Below are 18,491 nucleotides of genomic sequence, written 5' to 3'. Positions count from 1 at the left end.
GGAGTACAAGAAGCCTACTTTTATATAAAGCACTTATGGAAGCAAGTGAACAACAAGATTTGATTTGTTTCAGATTGATAGAGAGGTCTCATTTTGCTCAAATTGGATCATCTCCTTCTCTTTTCTCTCCTTACATCTCCTAACTCTCTATCTCTTTCTTAATCCTAGTCTCTCTAGATTATATTATTATTATTTTATTGAGGAGAGATAATGAAATCAAGAGAGAGATAGAGAGTTAGGAGAGGGAATGAGAGAAAAGAGAAGGAGAGGATCCAAGTCTCATTTTGCTAGGTCAATATGAATATTTGTATCATTCCTTGATTTTGTATTGTTTAACTTGAAAAAACCATCATCACTTGCGGCTTCCTGGAGGGAGTAATAAGTACGTGAACCGTTTCGTGTTGATAGTCGGTTCATTCGCCTCAAATTTTAGGGACTTTTATTTTGTTTTTTAGGATTAATTAGAAGTTGGTTTATTTTATTGTCTTACGTATGTGGACTCAATGAATTATATGTCCCCCAATTTTTGTATATACTTATTGAAATGTCAAATTTGTCCCTCCTTACTCCACAATTGGCACTTCACATAGCTTCAAATTTGGAGTACAAGAAGCTTGCTTCTATATAAAGCACTTATGGAAGCAAGTGAACATCAAAATTTGATTTGTCAGAGGTTGATAGAGAGGACTCATTTTGCTAGGTCAATCTTAATATTTGTATCATTCCTTGATTTTGTATTGTTTAGCTTGAAAAAATCATCGTCGCTTGCTGCTTCCTGGAGGGAGTAATGGGTACGTCGACCGTTCCGTGTTGACAATTGGTTCATTCGCCTCAAATTTTAGGACTTTTATTTTGTTTTTTTAGGGTTAATTAGAAGTTGGTTTATTGTCCTACGTGCCTTTGTGTGGACTCAATGAATTATGTTTATGTCCCTCAATTTTTGTATATACTTCTTATTTTCTTTTTTTAATATAATAAGGAGATATAGGCAAATGATATGGGTGGAGTCTGCTTTGTCTTCTGAAGCCTAGATGTTTTTTGCTTTATTAAAAAAAAAATTTACAAGTTAAAATAAAAAAAAAACTATTTAATATTAGCCTTCTTTTTTTGTTACAAAAATAAAAAGAACAAATATACAAAAATATTTCAGCACGTTTATCTATATATGTCGTGCATTATATTGTCGTATAGAATAATAAGTGTAAAAATATGCATTAACAAAATTAAATCTAACAATAATAAATAGATTTTGATTTACATAAAACTTTAAATGTACAATAATATATTAACAAATAAAATATAAGGTATAGGTTGACCTTCACCTAAAAATTATTATAGAATTTATTTATTCATTTTTTTATCGATGAGATCCTTGCAAAGAACGGTGAAGATGGATATGGAAAAGAATATATAAAACTAGAACTTTGACCCATGCGGTGCATGGGTCTAATTAGGTGTAATATGTAACAATAAAAAATAAAATACAAAAATTCTAAGAGCATTTTCAATAAGAGTAGTATAGGGAATTTCATAGACTAATTATTCTATATTTGTTTATGTGTTTATTTTATATTTTATATATTTTTTAAATAATTTTGGAACCCCATCGTTTTGTTTACTTATTAAAAAAAAATTGCTGATAACTAAAGGTTAAAAAATTGATGATAATTAAAGGTTAAAAAAAAACTAAAGACATAATCAATAACATAAACTTAAGTAGACATCCATAAATAAATAAAAATTGTGATTAATTCTGCCGTTCAAATTTATTGAAGACAGGGTTAACATATTATGATTCCTAAATTCTTTCATAATTGAAGCACATGTTTTAGCGGTTGAAAGGTTTTATTGTAAGTAAGGGATGCAGGTTCGATGACAAATCTGTATTTTTTTAATATAAAGCTGCAATAAAAAGAAAGAGAAAATGAGAGGGGAAAAAATTTAGTTTAGGGTTAGCTTATGTTAGCAAGCTTATAATATAAGAGATTATCGGTTTTTAATTGTTTAAATTGTGCAATGAAAATTGATGGTGCTTAATTATCGTATGAAATATTTCCTATGAAAGTTGATGGAGCTTAACACTTTGTGGACATAATTTAAATCACAATTGGTCTGCTAGTGCATATTGTATCAATTGATCATCGGTTAATATTAAATATGCAATGTTAAAATCAAAATAATGAATGTGATTAATGACATAACTATAGTTGTGTTTGGTTGTATTGCAAAAAAAAAATTGATTTAGCAGAATTGAGTTTGATAATAACTTTCCAAATTACACGTGATAATAACTTTCCAAATTACACGTGATAATAACTTTCCAAATTTCACATAATAATTATTCTCTAAATTTATGATCCGGTAGAAAAAAAATCATTGATCAGGAAAGACATAAAAATATTTCGTGATGAATAATATAGTCAACAATAATTTTGATATGATATACTTTTAAAATTGATGGTGCTTATCAATTATTGCACATAATTTTAATCACAATTGATTTACTTGCCATAGTGGTTGGAAATATTGCCTTGCATCGAAGGGTTGCGAGTTCGAATCATAGTCAAGACAAAATTGTATTATTTTTTAATAAAAATTGTAAGATAAAATGGAGGGAAAACAGGGAAAACAAATTAGGGTTTAGAGTTTGCTTGTGTATACAAGCTTATAATATAAAAGATGTGGGTTAGGGATGGGAAGTCATCACTGTCCACTCGTCCTTCCCCTATACAAGGGACAGGGTTGTCTCCAGTGGAATTATCACTGGAGAGATTCCAGTGTTAATCCTCACCCTTCATAATTTTAGTGATAATTAAAATTATATATGATGAAAACAAATGAATGGATGGGATGTGACTGGACGGTAATGTCAATTGAGAGGATCCCCTCCCCCTATACAATCTCTAAAATTTGTATATCATATTTCATATTTAAATAATTAATTACATTAAATGTAAATTTAATTTTACAGATAATTAAAAATCACAAAATATTAATATTTTAATAACTATGTTTTTATTGAACATTTTCTTTTTACCGAATGTTTTTATTGCGGTGCATTGCAAGAGTAAATTGTACACATCTTATTTGGACATGTACAAGTGTTTAATATAAAAAAATCAATTAACAATATTTGTGAATCTATCACAATTGTCCATCTCAGCAAGTGTACCGATACATATTTAAATGAATATGTACCGAATAATTCACCTTTTTTTCAATTCATATTTTAGAAGTCAAACTTTCATTTTTTATACTTCATCCGTTTCAAAATAATTGTCACAATTTGACTGTGTGCACTATTCATATAAGCTACTTTGACCATATTTTTTTAGTAATGTATAAAGCTAAATATTAGCATATGAGATCTTGTTAGATTCGACTCGATGAGTACTATCAAAATATCAATTTTTCATAATTTTCAATAATACACAACAAAAAATATTCATGATCAAAATTGTGCATTGACAAATGTGCAGTGGTAAAATGTGACAATTATTTTGAGACTGAAACTCCCTCCCTTTTTAAGTGAGTTTATGTTTGTAAAAAAAATAAAAAATAATTGAGTTGAGTGAAGAGTAAAGGTGAGGTCCCTTCATTTCCTAGGCAATTATATCACTTCATGCATCTCTTGCCTACTTCTTCTCATTAATAGATTCATTCAAAGTCATGGCTAATGTCACCTTTCTTAATTTGTTTTCCCCTTCACAATTCACTTCCTATATCCTAATTTAATTAACCTCTCTCCATATATTATTCACAACCCACATCTCTCTCTACCTTCCCATTTTCCATTCCAATGAAGACATCTCCTTCTTCACTCATCACTACAGTACTATTGCTTCTCCTTTTCCTCTCCAAATCAACAAACTCAAGATTTCTTCCATCTCCAACAAACCTCCACCATTGTAGTAATTCTTTTTCCAACACAACCGCGCGTTCTTTATGCTTTAAACTTCAAAGAATATATCACAACAACATCCATTCAGTTCCTATTCCACCTCAAGAAAATAATCGGGTTGAAGTTGATCCAAGGTATGGTGTTGACAAGAGACTAGTTCCCTCTGGTCCAAACCCACTTCACAACTGATCATCAATCCCCAAACCCACTTCAATTTGGCATGGAGAAAGACACAATCTTTTGCAGGGATTTGCTGCTTATTATTGTTCAATCTTTTTACCTTTCTTTAATATTTTTATTTTTTGTAATGACCAAACTTGTATTAGTATTAGTATAATAACTCAGAGTTCATGTAATGTAATATTATAATGTTTCTTTTGCCCTTTAGTATAATAATATGGGCAATTAGAATTTCCATTTCCATGCTTGTATTTGGTATTCCTCTGTCTTGAAATTAGGACTACAGACTGTGAGAATACAGAATTTTGTAGAAAAGAATAGCAGAATCTGAAAACAAGCATGGAAATGGTGAAAGAGGAACATGGTTGTTGAGGATGAGGAGGAGGATTCCATGAGTTTAATTAATGTGGAACCACTGAAAGTCATAGGACATATCTATTTATGGTTGTTACTCAGTCACAAGAATATTGAGTAAACATTTTTGAAGGGTGTTATCAATGTGAAGCAAATTTTTGTCAAGTACAATATTTACTATATTTACCAACATGATCTTTGTATACTTGTGTTTGTGCCTCTTAACTATTTAAATATTAGCCTCTTAATTTTTACCAATTTGCTAAGTTCATGTCCACGATGGTTAACTATTTGGGCCATTTGATCGGTTAAAAGGTAAGTACTCGACAAAACAACACAACACAACACATGGTAGAACATCACATAACAAATTTTTATGAAATACTTTTTTTACTTTTTTTTCACAAAATACTTTTTACTTTTCTTTAGAGCTTGTTTGGATGCTCGAATAAGAAATTGAAAATGCTAACTAATGCTCCTGGATTTGAGACGCTAGTTAAAGATGCAAAAATAATAAAAATATTTTAAGATATGTGAAGTCAAACACTTAAAAATGTAAAAAGTAATGTTCGTAGACCATCTCCAATGGTGGGTACTTATTTTTTTAAGTACTAGTACCTAATAGGTACTCCCATTGGAGCAAAACACAAAGAGTACCTAATAGGTACTGGTTCTACAATAAGAAGTGGTATCTATTTTGTTTTTGTGGGTCTCATTTATAATGATGTATAGTTATTGGTGGAATATGTTATTGGTGAGACTTATTTAGAACTTTTTAAGAGATTTGGGTTGGAGGGATTGAGTACTTATTAGGTACTATTATTAAAAAATTATAAATAAGTGATGTGTAAACGTGGGGTTCAATTAAGTACTCAAAAATGAGTATCTCCATTGTGGATGCTCTTAGATATAAATATTTACTATTTTTAGTTCGTGTCCCAAGGACACACTGGTTATCATGATACATATATTTTTTAATAATTTTTTTTAAAGGATTTAAAATTCAGAACAATTTAATTAAATTACCTTTAAATGTGTGTGCGTGTGTGTTTGTATAAAGTAAACATTTCATTGTATTTTTTTGGGCCATTTTTTAAAATTTGAATTTTTTTGTCAAATTTTAAATTTGAAAAATAGGGACTAATTTTCAAAAAATTAAAAGACCGATTTGAACAACATTAGGGGATAATTTGCAATTTTGAAAATTTTAAAACATATGAGAGAAAGGTTCCCAACTTTTAAGTGTCATTTAAAATTGCTTAGATAATAAATTCCTATCAGTTTGAAAGTTCTTTAAATTAATCATATAAACAAGGAAATGTAAATAGAAGAAGTTGAAACCCGAAAGAAAAAATAACTACCATATAACAAGTCACGGAAAAGACCAACAAGGTTTGCTAAATAAAAACAACTAATCTGAGCAACCTACATCTCAAGTCATAGTAGTTAACGCATCTGCACAATAATTAACTTCTCTATAAGAATGACAAACTACTTTATCCCAAAACATTCATCCACCCAAACATACACTCCAACCAAAAATGAAACTCATATACTGCTAGAATGATTCAACTTTGATTAAACCTTAATAACTGAGAACAGAGCCTAAAATGTTTGCAATCCTTCTTCTTTTTGCACATAATTTTATATTAAAAAAAGTCATGAAGGTTTCTCGCTCTCTCGTGGTGATAAAGTGTTGTGGTGAGTGTGAGGTGAGTTAAATTCCACATTGCTTAGAAAAATTTAGGTTGAATACTTTATAGGTGAGAAGATCCATAAACCTAATGTCTTAAGGTTTTGAGTAAAAGTGTAATGTTCAACTCACTTGTATAATTGCTTTTAGCCCAATGTGAATGATCCCCCGAATGCCCCCTTGTGACTCAATAGTGGTATTAGAGCCCGGTTTCGGGGAGCAATAAGTGAGTGGTGAAGGACCGCAAATGCGGAGAGACTCACACTTGAGGGGAGATGTTGAGATCTATCAAGTGTGAGTTAAGTCTCACATTGGTTGGAGGAGTTGAGGTTAAACACTTTATAAGTGAGGGGACCCATAAAGCTGATATTATAGTCGATGGTTCGACGAAGGGTTCGACCAACTCCTTGTATCGAAAGTCTTTCTAACAAAGGTGGTCAGGTGGCGAAGACTCATAAACTTAATGTCTTCAGATTTTATGTAAAAGATAGTTGTTCTTAGCCCAATGTGGATGACCCCCCCCCCCCTCAACCAAAATCTTTGGACATCATACTTTCAACCAAAATCTTAGAGTGTGTTTGGATGAAGTAATTAAAAATTTTAGAGTATTTGAAATTCTAAGATATTTAATTTTTTGTAGTTGAATTACCTTCATTTTCAAATGTGTGTTTAGATAGAATAATAGAAATTTTCATTTTGAATATCTTGGGTCACTGTTATAAATTTGAAAAATAAGGACCAGTTTTCAAAATCTTAAAGGACCAATTTGCAAATTTTTAGGGACTAATTTGCAGTTTTTGAAAAAATTAGGTGTCAATTTGTAATTTTAAAAACATTACAGGGGTCAGTTTGAAAAATTCCTGACTTTTTGATGTCATTTGAAATTCCTTAAATTTACCTTGGACAATAATTCATAAAATAGAATCTCATTATTTTAAAAAAAATTCGAAATTAATCACCCAAACAATGGTATTTAGACAAAAGAATTTAAATTTCCTCAAAACATGATCTTACCTCAAAACATTCCTCCATCCAAACATCCAAACACATTATATTAAATTTATGATTCCTCTCGCTTATAATTATAAAGTGTCCAACATATGAAATTTTCACGTGCTGATGTAAATCAATGTTTTAAAAGTGATACACTAATTTAAAAGAAAATCTGACATCCTTTTTACCTAGCAGATTTAATTTGATGTTTTAAAATTCTCATCAGAAAAAACTGGATTAGAAAATATATTCAAAATATGCTTGATGCCTGATGGTAATTATCTCTGAAGAAGAAAAGAATACTTATCTTCCCCCACAAGGCACTTGAGTTCCAAACCAGACAACACATGCAAAGTATATGTAACCTTGCTTGTCCCCAATAACAGCCTATGACTATACTCTACAAAAAGGATCTTATTTCCTTGGTTTCTTCTCTTTCAAATAAACACATACCACTTATCAAGGGATATCAAGACATTGCTCATAAATAATTAAAGCACAAAATTCTTCCTGTATAGAATGGATAATTGGATTAAGCAAATAAGGTTAGTCATTTTTACTTTTCACCCCTGGAGAGATTTAAGATGGTCATGTATATTTATCATTTATTATAAATAATTACCACTCATTTAATTTGGTATTCATATCCATACAACAATAATAGCTTCATAAATACCCATCGTTAGTCGGTCCAGTGATGATTGGCGTTGGATCTGATAGGGAGAATCATGGTTCAATCCCCTGCAAATACGATCGGGAGGGGGCTAAAACCACTTGTTGTCTTAACTGACCCCCGAACCGGATTATGCGGTCTAGTAGGCCGGATACCGGTAGTGAAAACAAAACAAAAAAAAATAATAATAATAATTATAGCTTCATAATATTTTTTTTTATTTATGCAAATATGTTTTTTTATTGCTAAACAAATTTTTGTTAGAGAGAAATTAATTGGTGCAGAAGAAGAGAATAAAGCTGATTTTGGTGGTAGCAGCAGAGATCATCAGAAAATACCAATACAGAAAACTTCATCCTTCAAAGGTGAGTATTTATGATATGTTATTGTCTTTAACAAAGTCTAGGGTCAAAAGCAAGAAAAAACTGAATGACTTTTTTACATGTTACTTCCCCCAAAACTTGACAAAACAAGATAAAAAAAATGTTCTGTTTGACCAAACACATTTGAAAAATAAGATTGAAATACTAAATATAAAAATGAATGGATTCTCAAAGATGAGATCATTAATAGTCTTTCTAGTCTCGTTTTTGTCTGAAAACTGAATAAAGCAATAATTTAGCTGACAAACACCTTCATGTGACCAAATTTTTACAGAGAAGAAAAAGGCACATAGTTGGTTTCAGAGACAAATTTCAAGGAAAATGAGTCATGATTATGATTACATAGAAATGGAACATGCCACAGTTGTAGCTGCTGCAGCATTTGCAATAAGTTCACATGTCTCAGAAACTTCACATGAGAAGAAAATGAGTGAGTTTCCTGAGACCTCATTGACCAAGAGCAGAAGCAAAAAAGTCTATGATAAAAATTCTTCATTTTCCCAGCTAGGTGCTGCATCCAAGAGATTACCAGGCAAATACATTATTTCTCTTTTTCTTTCTTCTTTATTTAAAAAAAGATATCCATTATGCGTAACTGTAAAGACTAATCCATCGAACCTGATAAACCACAATGTGTGACAAAGCTCTCTCTGATGAATTTTTAACGTTTATGCATACTTATGATTGAATTTGAACCCAATATATCTAGTTAAATTGAAAGAGACCTGAATCATCTCCGCTCGTGGTCATTATTTATCATTTATTCATACCATGATGAGAAAAATAACAAAATTAAATTATGATGAACTGAATCTGCATCATGTGTAGGCTCATTTAAAATCACAGATGAACAAGGTAACAATTTTCCAACAACATCACCTATTAGAGAAGAAAAGATTCCTAAAAACACCATCTCATTCACACCAGCACCATCAATGAAAAAGACTCCAACTTTTAGTGAAAAATCAAAGAGAACTGATGATAAAAAACCTGATATTCCAAAACATAAAAAGACTCCAACTTTTGCCGATGAACATTTTTTCGACGCTGATGATGATACACAACCTGAGACTCCAAAACCAAAAATGCTTCCACTAGTTGATGATCCAAACGTGTCATTAAGGCCTCCGCCGCCTCCACCACCTCCACCAGCACCACTACTATCAATCATCCACAGCAAACCACCAACTAGACCAAGTACAACAGAAACAAAAGCAGATTCTTGGGAAAGGGAAGAGTTCATAAAGATCAAAGAAAGGTTGGTACATATGCATGGCAACTAATTATATATTTCATTAACAGTATATATGAATGTTGTGAATCTCTGGTTTCATGCATTGAATGCAATGAAAATATAATTATTTTTTCAGGTATGAGAAGTTGTTAGAGACAATAGATTCATGGGAAAAGAGGAAGAAGATGAAAGCAAGACGCAAGCTTAATAAGCATGAGGTAAGACTTTCATTTTCTATTCAATAGAACCATATTGAATGTTTTAATGTTTAGATCGAAGATGTGTAGTGTTTCATATTTAGGCCATAGCTCAGTTGTTGGCTATCTGGGTTGGAACCCGGAATTTTCTATATCTTCACATTTCAAATGTGCGACTCTGACCTCTAGACTACTTGATAAAAATAAAATATTAGCCTATGTTAGTTAGCATAATCAGCTTAATTATGTGCTTATCAAATAACTATTTATTCATAAGTTATTCCTATAACAAATATAAAATAAAGTTAACCTGATTTCAAATAAACTAATCGAAACATATTCTTATTAGTCCTCTAATAAAGTGTGGTAACTTTGTGAAAAATGCAGCATAGTGAAAATGAGCGGAAAAGAGAGAAAGCTAGGAGGAAATATCAAGATAAGATAAAATATATAGATGAGATTGCAGCTGGAGCAAGAGCACAATCAGATGATAGAAGAAAGAATGAAACGCTGAAAGCAAAAGAGAAGGCAAACACAATTAGAACAACAGGCAAGCTTCCAGGGGCATGTTCCTGCTTCTAAGAAAGAACAACACCAATGTATATACATATGTACATAATACTATTTGGTTTGAGTATGAACATGTATAATTCAAGTATACAAAATGCAGTTGGTTATCTTATTTTCTAAGACTCCATCAGTCTCAAAATGTGGAAATTATAAAATAATCATATGACAAAGTTAATTCTGTTATTTTTTCTTAATTTTGATTTTCTTTGATTCTATACTTTTTGCTTTTGCGTATTAAACTTGGGGATTTACTATGCTCTGAATGGAAGACAAGTAGATAATTCCGATGGTGAAGCTCGAGGCGGTTACGATGGTGTTAGGCCTTAGGAACAGTGATTTGCGATGGGGAAAGGTACCTACAAAACAAGTTAGCACTCCACGCTCAAGTCAGTATATGATCAAGGAGAAGTGAAGTGAAAAGTGATTGAATTGTGTACCTTAGCACTAAAGTCTTATTCTTATATGGAGAGAGACGGTTATAACCGTCAGGGACAACTGGCAAAGAGATAGGGGAGCCGTTAAGTTAAGATGAATCTAGCGGTCCCAATGGAGTTGCAAGGAGGATATTATCTGTAGGAGGAATATGGGAACTATGATGTTCGGAATCAAAAACTTACATGAGAAGCCTCCGGGACAAGAAGTCTCCTAAGCTGGTGTTTCCATCTGATGCAGATTAATATGGTGCGTCCTAGACGATATCGTATGGGTTCCGTTTAGATGTGTTTCAAAAGGTTGGTCCCAAATGATAGACTCTATACTACGTTCGACAGATTTTGCAGGGTTCCTATAGTCAGTGTTGTAACTTTTCTTTGGCATCTCAATAAATTGTCAAAAAACTGAGCCTTATCTTTCAATTTTACTTTTATACACTTGCGCAAGTTTCTATTAGAATTAAAAAGATAAATAGAATTTCTAGCCTCTTATATAAAAAAAATAACAATAGCAAAAGTTTAGATAATATTCTGGATCAAAATTCGGGATGTTATAGGTGACTTTAACACCATCAGGATGTAGCATGAACATAGAGGTAGCACCTCTCCTGCTAGATTACCTTTGGTAGATTCCAAAACTGGACTGATGCTTTCAACCTTATTCATTTACCCACCTCAGGAGCTGAATTCACTTGGGACAATGGTAACACACTGAGATAAGACTAGATAGAGTTGTATGCAATCAATTTTGAGCAAAAAGTTGAAGCTTGTGAAAGAGACTTTAAAGAGCTGGGACAAACAATGATTTGGTAATGTACATGATTATGTGAATTCTGCTGAGCAAAACATCAACTAATCCAACACCAAATCCAAATTAATGGTCAAACTGCGACTTTATTAGAAGAGGAGAAGCTTGCACATGTTGACTATGAGAATGCCCTGAACAGACAAGAGCTATTTAGAACGAGATAGGAACACCAAATATTTTCACATATAGCCAAAATCAAATCCTCAACCAAAATGATTACATCCTTACAAGATGGTGAACAAGTTCTCATTAACCAAAGCCAAATATCTCATCATGTGGTAAACTTTTACAAATTTTTTTTTTTTGCACTAACATTGTTTTCAATGCTGTTTTGGAATTCTTCAGCACTAGTTTGATCTTGCTAGGTTTTAACTCAAATATCATTGCTCTCCTTCCAAAGATTTCAAATGCTACATCAATTGATCTATGTAGAGCATTAACTATGGCAAACTTTAAATTCAAAGTGTTATCTAAAATCATTGTTGATAGGTTAGGTAAGATTATGCCCTCCATCATTTTTGAGGAATAAATGGGATCTATTCATGACAGAAATATTAAGGATTGTTTATGTATTGCCTCATAAGCTGTCAATTTACTACACAATCAGCCCTTTGGTGGTAACTTGGCTTTAAAAATTCACATTTCTAAAGCCTTTGACACTTTAGAATGGTCTTTCTTGCTAAAGGTTCTTAGCAGCTTTGGTTTCAATGAAGTTTTTTGCAATTGGATCCATGTTATTCTTAAATTTGCATTTTTGTCTATCTCTATTAATGGAAAATCTGAGGGCTATTTTAATTCTTTTCTGCTTAGCTGAAGATGCATTGAGTAGAAGTATTGCAAAACTTGTAACTGAGCGTAAGTTGGATCTTATCAAGGGCACAAGAAACATCAATGTTCCTTCCCATACCTTTTATGTTGATGACTTAATGATTTTCTGCAAAGGCAAGTTAGCTAGGATCACATCTCTCAAAGAATTATTCACCAACTATGTCTTTCAATCTGGCCAAGTTATTAACACTGCTAAATCTAAAATTTATTCTGGACCTATTACTCAAGGAAGTCCCTATTAAATTTTAATCCTTCATAATATTGTACTTTGTAAGAATAGTCGCTATTTTTTTTTTAAAAAAAAAAAGAAAATGAATTTTTTTAGTCTTCAAACTAGACTCTATAAAATGCAAATGTGATTTTGTAAGTAGGGGATGGTTATGAACCGAACCAGATTAGAACAAAATTTGTGGTTTATGAACTGAACCAAACCACTTTCATCTAAAACCAAAAAAACTGGTTCAGTTCAAACTGGTTCAGAAATTAGTTTATAATAAAAATCGGTTATTATTAAAACTGGTTCTAAAACCAATTATAAAATCTATCCAAATTTTTTATAAAATAGATAATAATGGATGAATCCAATCTAATCAACTAAGGAGTATTTTATAAAATTCAAAGGGTCACATATTTATTTTTGTAAATTTTAATGAATTAAATTTATTCTAAAATAGATACAATGATATATAATAAATAAAATATGATTATAATTATTTTAAACCATATAAATGAATTTTTTTATGATAATAAAATTTATTTTCTTTACATAAAGTTACTACTTATTACTATTATTTTTATAAATAATTTTCTTTTAAATTATTTTAAAACCATTTTTTATTATTTAAAATATGAGTAATTTTAAAAAAAATTGAAATAAAATACTGATTTTATTTATATCAAAAAATCAGATTTTAATCAGATTTTTTATAAAACAAAATTAAAATACATATTTTTAAAAATAAAAAAAAAACAGATTTTATTTATTTTTCTGGGTAGGAAAAAAAAAACAGATTTTATTAAAGTAATTAAATAATACTAGTTTTTTTTGGTACGTAAATACTAGTTTAAATCTATATATATTATATTTATTATTAAATTAAATAAAAATAGGGGTGGGAGGGGGTGGCCGACTGTCGGAGCTCCGCCAGCCACCACCGCACCGGTCATCGGAGCTCAGTCGTCAGGAATGTCGAAAACCTACATCCACCACCGTGGGTCGCGTGTCGGCGCCGGAGCTCCGGCGTTCACCAGACCGTTGACAGGCCAGCACCACCACCTATTTTATATATTTATTAAATAAATTTATTTATTATTCAAATTATTAAAGTTGGTGAAAATTGATTTAGGGAGGTGTGGAAATTGTGGATACCCATAACTGATCCATATAATTAAGTTTGGTTTCCATTTTTTTTAGTTACAAATTTGGTTTTTTTTTTTTTTTTTCATCTTTAAACTGGGCTTTTAAAAACTGGTATTATTTATTTGGTTACTAATTTGGTTCACAGGAACCAATTTATTTGCACACCCCTATTTGTAAACACTAAAAATATATTTAATCCATTTTTTTTATTATATGTTATTCTTTTCTTTCTTACTATTGATAAATAAAATGACAAATCAATAAAAACTCACATGTAAAAAGTGGAAAATTATGACATCCAACCTAATAATTTTGAAATTTTTGTCCATCACTCCAGCCACTTAGGATTTGAGGACTTGTTATATTTCTCTCCAGTAATAATTTGTAAATTTAATTAAAACATGTTGAAAGAGCACACAGTTGGATGTAACCAGAAGAGAACAAAAGGAAACAAAATTGAATAATAATATATGAAACAGAATTAAGCAAAACAGAAACAAACATAGTCGATCCATTACAACACAGTGCTAACAGATTGCATATATATCCTATCCTATAGGAAATTATTATACTATAGGATAAGATACACAACACAACAATGAATACTTAAAGGGATATGGCAAGTTTAATGTCCTTATTAATGAATTAATTAATCACAAGATGCTAAATGAGTGAGAGTATTTATTTCATTTGAATAAGCCTCCAACAGTCTTTTTAGCACCACCAATGACACCTTCTTCGGATTTAGGAGGCTCCTCTGGTTTGCCCTGAACATAATCAGTAGCCTTGGTAACATACTCTCCAACAGTCTTCTGAACACCAGCTGCAGCAGCTCCTACTTTTTCACCTTGTTGCCCCAAAGTTGTCTGTGCTGATGCTGCTGCCCCCTTTGCACTGGCTAAAAAATCATTAGGTCCAGTTGATGCCATTGTTTCTTTGTTAATTGTTTTTAACCAATGAATGATGATAGCTTCTTTTTTTTGTAAGACTTCAATAGGGTTGTTCTGTTATTTATAATATGAGGGTGGTGGTGGTGGTGATTTCTTGCAAGATAAAATATCTATGGAAATTGTGGTTGAAGATTTTAATGTGGATCTAGTTATCGACCTCATATTATAAATAAATAATAGGGAATACGTGTCCTTTCAAACACTGTTTAATTTTTGATGTCGGCAAACCACTATTCCTTTAAAAAACAACTGTTTTTATTATTTTTTTATTTTTAGTTACTATCACATAACAATAAAGTTTTTACCACTGTAAATCTGTTGGATATACAAATAGATTCTCCTCTTTCAATTCAAAATTTTTCAAGAAATCAAAAAGTAAACTTATAAGGTGAGGTCTATTGTACCTTTATAATTTGTTTCTTATATAATCATCAGTTTAAAGAATATAAATTATTTGTTAATTTTATCACTTTATTGTTGGAGGTGTTTCAATTTTTTAAAGAAAAATGAAGTGTTATATGAGACTTATGCGAATGAAGGATTTACAGATGTAAATTACAGTATTAGATTGAAAATGATAAATGGCGAAAAATTAGTGTCACACTCCAATGGCTCAAGCCAACACCACTCGACCAATCCTAAGTGGGTTGCTCGTAATAATATTAATAGTAAGAAGAAGAAAAAAGTACAAGGAACGCCAAATAAAAAAAGAGGCAGTTTGAATTGAGTTTCTAGTTTAAAAGACTTTTTACGACTATAAAGACCAGAATAAACAAGAACAACAAAAGAAAGAGGGATTTTAATATTGGTTTCCCGAAACTACTCCAATCCACTCATGAGAGTGAGTTTCCCTTATCACCAAGGGCTTAATCCACTAATTAATAATCTTGATTACAACAACTCAATGACAATGGTCACTGATTAACTTCTCCAGGCAGCTGAATAACCTTAGTCCCTGAAGAATTCGAACACCATTTAATACTTTGAATTACAAAGTTTTGTGTGTTACAAATTGCTTGTAAGTAAGTTGATTACACAAATGAAGTTCAAGCCTATAGAACAGTATTTTATTCATAATATAATTGTAATAGTAGTTACTAGTTATACTTTCTATAACTACTCCAAAGCAAAACTCTAAAACTTTCTCATTCCTACCTCTCAGACCCTAAACCATATTTTTAATGACTACTAAGAAAATAAAATTAAATAATATCTTTGCTAAGAAGATATTATTCTAATATACTACCAAACAAATAGAATTAGATAATATCTTTATTATATCCTACCAATAAAATATTCCAAGAGATATTATTGAATTAATAGGAATTTACATTATATATGTCGAGGCCGGAGTTATCTTAGACACCCTACTTATCTGCCTTAAAGCTGAAAATTTTAATTACTAAATTACTTAACAAAAAAAATTATTGAATAATATTTATCATATATTACTAATATAATATCTATTACTTAGACACCCTATAATTTCTTGAACACCTCCTATTGGGTCCTAACTCCTAACAATCACTTACATCTTAATTCTTAACAATAACTTTAATTTGTTTCTTGTTCCACTTTTATTCTTTTGCTAGCAGTCTTCTTTCTTTCTACTTGCAAGATCAATATGGCAGTGAAAGATTTTCCTCAAGGATGTTAAGAATCAGTCTTCAAATTCCTTGGCCAAGGACATGATTTGGAGTCTGTTTCTATTTGTCATCAAATTTCACAATCTGAGACCTTGATTTGGTTAATGGATTGCGAGAACTCAGTTCAAAGATGATAAACTTGAGGGTTTCGATTTCCTCAAACAACTTCGGGATGGCATCTGGTAGTAGTAGTAGTACTAGTGATATCTTATTGTTACCCATTTCTTAAAGTTTGGCCTCTTAATTTTCTCAATATCTCTTCCTATCACATCCATGGTTTTTCATTGCAGTTGCTGCAACACACAATGCGATTGTTCCGGCGTGTAATAATTTTGAAATTTCACGTACTATATAAAATAAGACCACTATGCCACTATAGAGTCTTAGTTTATTCCATAAGATTAATTCGAATATACTTAAAATATACGGTTAAGAGATTGTTAAAAGTAAAATTTTTTATTAGATTTGTTGCAGATTAGTATTTGAGGTTCATAATTTTGTTTTTCGGTGAGAAAATTCGAACAAACATGAACGAAATCGTTTGATTCAGTTACGTTACGGCCATAAACGTGAATTAAAATTACGAGTCTACTGTATTAGCAATACTACGGCCTTAACTGCGGATGCAGACTGCAATTTAAAAGCTTGATGACATCAACACCATATTAGTATCTCTATTGGTTTTTTATCTCTTAAATTTTGAATGGATATAGTGTCAAAGAAACATTTTCCAATAAAATATATGCAATAGAATTAGGAATAAAACCAGAAACAAACAGGGCAGGATGTTGGTTCAAACTGAAAAGTGGAACCTTACCTTACATATTCGATCCATTATCAGACAGTGGTAACTTAGTACTGCTTTAAGGGATGAGTTAACAACATACACAACAATCTTAAAAGGGATGGTGGCAAATTTAGTGTCCTTAATTATTAATTAATCACCTTAAGATATCCTAATTAAATGATGATGAGTGATAAATGTTGTTTATTTAAATAAGTCTCCAACAGTCTTTTTGATACTACCAATCACACCTTCTTCTTCTTTTGCTTTGGGGGGCTCCTCTGGTTTGGAATGAACATGATCAGCAGCCTTGTCAACATACTCAACCACGTTCTTCTTAACTTCCCCTGCAGCAGTTGTCACCTTCTCACCTTGTTGCCCTAAACTTTTCTGTGCTGACTCTGTTGCCACCTTTGCCCTAAACTTTTCTCCGCTACCTGCCATTGTAATTTCTTTGCTGTGTTTTTTTAAGTAATGAATAACAATAGGTTCTGCAAGTGTTAGACTTATATATAATAATCTGAAGGTGAGGTTTGATTTTAGGCAAAGGAAAAATATCTATGGAAATTGTGGTTGAAGGTTAATGTGGGCCTACCTCTACCCTATCGTTTCAGACACGAATAATATACAGTCCTAGGGAATACGTATCTTATACGTATCCTTTGAAACACTTTTTGCTTCTTATGTCGGCAGCAAACAGTGTTCACTACCACTCTTTTAATTTTCTCATTTTGGTAATAGATTATCTCAAAATTAAAAATACAACTAAACTTTTTTTTTTTATTTACGATGTTGTCCATGACATTGAACTTAGAATCTCATGTATACTACATAAATCACTTACCACTGGAACAATCATAGTGGTTTAACTAAATACTAGTATTTTGTTTGGATTAGAAAGAAACTGAAAGGAAAAGAAAATAATGAAAATAAGTAAACAAATAATTTCATTTATTTTATATAATCATCAAATATTTTTGTGAAGGTTACTTTGATTATAAAAATTATTTTGGGAGTTTTATTTGTGATAAAGGGATTTTATTTTATAAAACTATTAAGTAAAAATGTAATAATCTTCATAATTCTAAATGGAGAATACGTAGTTAATTATGAAACTGAAATATTGATAAAAATATATCATTGATAAATATTAAGTTTCATACTCCCTCTGGTCTTATATATAAGATGTTGACTTTTTAAATACATTGTAGAATTGATGTATCTAGACTATAATATTGTCTAGATACGTTATTATAGTCTAAATACATCAATTTTACAATGTCTTTAAAAAGTCAACATCTTCTTATATATATGACCGGATGAAGTATTATTATTTTGTAACCACTTGTGCTAATATAATCATGTTATATTCTTATGTAAAATATTTTGTGAAATATTGATAGATTGTATAACCACTTTAGTTAACTTCCCTCCATATTTAAAGTGAAAAATCAGTTTTTGACCTTTTATTTTTCTGGGTCTTGTTAACATGTGCCCTTAGGACAC

General features: G+C 31.0%; 2 protein-coding genes across 3 annotated transcripts; one reads left to right on the top strand and one right to left on the bottom strand.

The window, feature by feature from the left end:
* The first annotated feature begins 7,509 nt into the window (after positions 1–7,509).
* LOC123908030 (remorin-like) lies at positions 7,510–10,285 on the top strand. Of its 2 annotated transcripts, none has more exons than XM_045958535.1 (6): positions 7,510–7,666; positions 8,059–8,159; positions 8,452–8,709; positions 9,006–9,435; positions 9,548–9,629; positions 9,996–10,285. In XM_045958535.1, exons 1-6 carry the CDS (start codon positions 7,641–7,643, stop codon positions 10,188–10,190), a joined length of 1,092 nt encoding a protein of 363 aa, XP_045814491.1. In that variant the 5' UTR covers positions 7,510–7,640; the 3' UTR covers positions 10,191–10,285. The 2 variants fall into 2 exon arrangements, with proteins under 2 accessions (XP_045814491.1, XP_045814492.1); XM_045958536.1 differs by having other exon boundaries at positions 7,520–7,666; positions 8,079–8,159.
* Positions 10,286–14,052: 3,767 nt separating this feature from the next.
* LOC123908029 lies at positions 14,053–14,704 on the bottom strand. Its single transcript, XM_045958534.1, has one exon. It carries the CDS (start codon positions 14,532–14,534, stop codon positions 14,292–14,294), a length of 243 nt encoding a protein of 80 aa, XP_045814490.1. The 5' UTR covers positions 14,535–14,704; the 3' UTR covers positions 14,053–14,291.
* Positions 14,705–18,491: the final 3,787 nt, after the last annotated feature.

The sequence above is a fragment of the Trifolium pratense genome, linkage group LG2 (genome assembly GCF_020283565.1).
Source record: "Trifolium pratense cultivar HEN17-A07 linkage group LG2, ARS_RC_1.1, whole genome shotgun sequence".
Classification (NCBI taxonomy): Eukaryota; Viridiplantae; Streptophyta; class Magnoliopsida; order Fabales; family Fabaceae; genus Trifolium; species Trifolium pratense.
This window is presented reverse-complemented; position numbering and strand designations above follow the sequence as displayed.

Coding starts and splice junctions, on each gene's coding strand:
- LOC123908029 (XM_045958534.1), bottom strand. CDS start 14,534: ATGGCATCAACTGGACCTAATGATTTTTTAGCCAGTGCAAAGGGGGCA.
- LOC123908030 (XM_045958535.1), top strand. CDS start 7,641: ATGGATAATTGGATTAAGCAAATAAG. Junction 9,436..9,547: donor TTCATAAAGATCAAAGAAAG/GTTGGTACATAT, acceptor TTATTTTTTCAG/GTATGAGAAGTTGTTAGAGA. Junction 9,630..9,995: donor GCAAGCTTAATAAGCATGAG/GTAAGACTTTCA, acceptor TGAAAAATGCAG/CATAGTGAAAATGAGCGGAA.